Source organism: Rattus norvegicus, chromosome 1 (assembly GCF_036323735.1).
Source record: "Rattus norvegicus strain BN/NHsdMcwi chromosome 1, GRCr8, whole genome shotgun sequence".
NCBI lineage: Eukaryota > Metazoa > Chordata > Mammalia > Rodentia > Muridae > Rattus > Rattus norvegicus.
The window spans coordinates 83,212,187-83,216,553 of NC_086019.1; the positions used below are offsets into that span (position 1 = coordinate 83,212,187).

At 38.2% G+C, this 4,367-nt stretch overlaps 1 protein-coding gene across 1 annotated transcript; it reads left to right on the forward strand.

The window, feature by feature from the left end:
• Positions 1-799: 799 nt before the first annotated feature.
• Positions 800-2,342, forward strand: Vom1r62 (vomeronasal 1 receptor 62). Its single transcript, NM_001008943.2, has one exon. The coding sequence runs from the start codon at positions 981-983 to the stop codon at positions 1,926-1,928; it is 948 nt and encodes a 315-aa protein (NP_001008943.1). The 5' UTR covers positions 800-980; the 3' UTR covers positions 1,929-2,342.
• The last annotated feature ends 2,025 nt before the right edge of the window (positions 2,343-4,367 follow it).

Consider the following 4,367-nt stretch of genomic DNA (forward strand, 5'->3'; position numbering starts at 1 on the left):
TGTATATTTTGGATATAAGCACTCTATCTGTGGTAGGATGGTAAAGATCTTTTCCCAATCTGTTGGTGGCCGTTTTGTCCTAACAACAGTGTCCTTTGCCTTATAGAAGCTTTGCAGTTTTATGAGATCCCATTTGTGGATTCTTGATCTTAGAGCATAAGCCATTGGTGTTTTGTTCAGGAAATTTTTTCCAGTGCCCATGTGTTCCAGATGCTTCCCTAGTTTTTCTTCTATTAGTTTGAGTGTATCTGGTTTGATGTGGAGGTCCTTGATCCACTTGGACTTAAGGTTTGTACAGGGTGATAAGCATGGATCGATCTGAATTCTACATGCTGACCTTCACCATTTGCTGAAAATGCTACCTTTTTTCCATTGGATGGTTTTGGCTCCTTTGTCAAAAATCAAGTGATCATAGGTGTGTAGGTTCATTTCATGCTCTTCAATTCTATTCCACTGGTCTATCTCTCTTTCTCTCTGTACCAATACCATGTAGTTTTTATCATTATTGCTCTGTACTACTGCTTCAGTTCAGTCCTTTTATTGTTGAGGATAGTTTTAGCTGTCCTGGGTTTTCTGTTATTCCAGATTAATTTGCAAATTGTTCTGTCTAACTCTTTGAAGAATTGGATTGGTATTTTGATGGGGATTGCATTGAATCTGTAGATCGCTTTTGGTAAAATGGCCAATTTTACTATATTAATCCTGCCAATCCATGAGCATGGGAGATCTTTCCATCTTCTGAGATTTTCTTCAATTTCTTTCTTCAGAGGCTTGAAGTTCTCATCATACAGATCTTTCACTTGCTTGGTTAAAGTCACACCGAGGTATTATATATTATTTGGGACTATTATGAAGGGTGTCTGGACCACAGGGGACCTGCTGCTTGAGTGCTTCCATTGATTTTAATATCACAACGCCATGAATTTATATTTTCTTGATTTGCCTTATCCTAGCAGAAGATTACTGAAGACTTCGTTAAGATGATTCCAAGTGATCTAATTACTGGATTCCTCCTCCTGTTAGAAACTTTCATTGGACTCATGGGAAACTTGCTGCTTTTAATATTATACATGTACATCTTCTTAATTCAGCCTCGTATGAAGAAGCCCGTAGATATGATCTTCACACATCTAATGCTTGTCAATGTTTTGAGCATTGTCTTTAGGCTGATACCAGATGTCATGGCCTCCTTTGCAGTCAGACTCCCTTTCCACGACGTTGCATGTAAGGCAGTTTTATATGCATACAGTGTTACTAGGGGCCTTTCCATTTGCACTACTTCTCTACTGAGTTTATTTCAAGCCATGACTATTCGTTCTAACCATTCCAAGTGGGCATGGCTTAAATCCAAGCTTGAGTCATACATTTTTCCATCACTCCTCTTCATCTGGATCATCAACACATTTATCTATTTTCCCATGCTTCAAAACATAAAGGGACGAATCAACTTCACTGTTGTGGCTTCTAGGTATTCCCAGATATACTGCCAAAGTAGCCAGGTTCGCTATCACTCCACCATGTCAATTGTCACTTCACTAATGATTAGAGACATCCTGTTTGTGCTTCTCATGATGTGGTCCAGCCTCTACCTGGTGAATGTCCTGTTCAGACACAACAGGAGAACACGGCATGTCCACAGTTTCAGTGTGTCTCTCCATGCATCTTCTGAAAAGAAAGCCACCCACAGCATCCTTCTGCTTGTGGGTTTCTTCATATTTTTCTATTGCTCAAATACTTTTGTCACCTTCTATTTGTTTTATAGACCTAAGAACAGCCCACTATTGGATATGATTACTAGAGTTTTATCTTTAGGCTACCCAATCATCTGCCCTTATGTTCTGATGAACAATAGGAAAATTATTTCCAAATTCATTTTCTCCCTATCAAACTCTGAATGTATCTTTTCTACAAGAGGATGCTATGGCTAATTTGACATCCTAAACTTACTTCTTCCTTAGCAGATTCTTTATCAATCTGACAAAAATAACCATGGTTAAGAATTGGCAGATACTGCTTTGTTTGTTTGTTTTTGGTTGCTCGAGACAAGATTTCTCTGTGTGGCTCTGGCTGTCCTTGAATTCTCTTCATAGACCAGGCTGGGTTCAAACTCAAAGATTTACTTGTCTTTGCCTTTGGAGTGCTGGGATTATCTTGGTTAACCACTTCATTTTTAAAGGACAGGGCTTCACATATGCTGTGCTGGCCTAAAAGTCATTTTGTACTGGAGATGACCTTAGACTCCTGTTCTTCTTGACCCATCTAATTTTTAAAGAGGTGGTATGTTTTTAATATGAGACTGGGAAGATTTCATAGGAACAAACATATATTAAGAAATTAACAGTTTTATATGACTTTGTGTTTAACTTTTACACTGAACAAATCCAATATGAAATAGTATTATAATTTACTTTATATGTACATGTGTACATGTGAACTCTTTTAATAACTACATAGAGTGTCCAATAGATAATGCTCCCAAATTTTAAGTGCAATGAAATCTAGTGTCATTTTATAGCACAAAATCACATTTTTCCCCAAGTGACCTACAACCTGCCTTGGTTTTCCCATTTGCTCAGTGCAAATGTCTTGAGTTTTTTCTCTTGAGGTCTGCCAAGGATTTTATGGGCTTTTACTTCCAAGCATTTTGAATTGCCATCAACAGCAACTTCAGGCAAGTTGGCATCTCAATCTTCATCATCTTAAGTTTGTTCTTCTCCATCCTAATCATTGATTATTGTGGTGTAAAAGAAAGGTGACTTTAATTCTAAGAAAAATACAGCAAGTAGAAAGTTTACTGTTGCATGTATGGTTGATCTTTTATGAAATTATTCTTCCCTGAGCTATTTTTATTTATACATTTGTTAATCATACCCGTAATGTTCTGGTACTTTATTAGTGACAGCAAATAAATAATTCAGAATAAGAAGCTGTGTACCATATTTAGCATGTAGAAAAAGTATATCTTTGCTGAGTAGATGGTTCTGTGGATAAAACACTTGCCATGCTAGTATGAGGACCAGAGCTCAGAACCCTGGAGCCTATTAAATGCCAAGTGTCTGTGGAGGCCTGCCTATTTCAGACTCAGAAGATGCTGACAGGGATCCCCAGAGCAATCTAGCTGGGAAGACTAGATATGTCAGTGAGTTCTGGGCCTGATTGGAATGGATAGTTCCCCTCAATGGATAAAGGTGGAAGAATGATGGAAGATGATTCCTGATGTCAACCATGGACTTCTACATGCATGTACTTGGAAGTTGCAAGAGACCATACCATTCCCAGTTAGATGTCTTTTTCTGTGTCATGTCTGTGAATTGAGAAGTAAGTTCTCAGCTACTGCTCCAATGCCATATCTGCCTATCTGCTGCCATGCTCCCTTCTATGCTGGTCATGGACTCTAACCTTTTGAAGCAATGAGCCCCAAATAAACATTTTCTTTTATAAGTTGGTCATGGTATCTTATCAGAGCAATAGAACTGTAACTAAAACATTATTCCTATTTTACAGATTAGACAGAAGTATAGTGTCGTAGGTTCATTTCTGTTACTGTGATAAAATATCTGAAGAGAAGCAACTCAAGGGAGATAGGTTTTATCTTAGCTCTCAATTCCAGGTTAAAGCTCATTATTGTGGAGGAAGTCACAGCATCAGGACTTTAAATCAGCTAGTCACATGCCCTCCACAATGGAGAGCTGAGAGAAATGAATGTGTACATGCTTCCTCCTGGCTTATCACTCTCACTATACTTATATAGTCCATGTCACCTTCCTAGGGAATGGTACCACCCATAGTCTATGGCTTCTAACACCAGTTAAGAATCAAGAAAATATCCAGAGTCATGTATACAGTACACATGTGTACTTGATCTAGTCAATCATTCATTGACTCTAGATTGTCAAGTTGTTATTATAAGCAGTAATTGTCAATTGTTTGACTAAGGTCACCTAGTGTATAAAAATTGGAACTTGAATCTGGTTCATATGCACTGAATTACTTCACTGTGTTTCTCTCTTCTTCTAATAAAAAAATTAGATAAAACAAAACCAAATTGGAATTGGATACAACTCACAAACAAAAGGAAAAGATCCCAAGGAGGAACACAAGAAACAGAAGCTTACTTGCTCACACACTCAGGAATCCCATGAAAATAGTAACCTGGAAAACGTAACATACATGAAACAGCTGGTGCAGAACTGTGCAGGCTCCATGCATGCTGCCTCAGTCTCTGTGAGTTCATTTAGAGAGCCTTGATTTCTTGGCGTCCTCCACCTCACTGGCTTTTTTTTCTTTTCTTCACTTTCTGCCTCTTCTTCCACAAGGTTCCCTTAGCCCTGAGGGGAAAGATTTGATCTAGATATCCTATTGTGGCT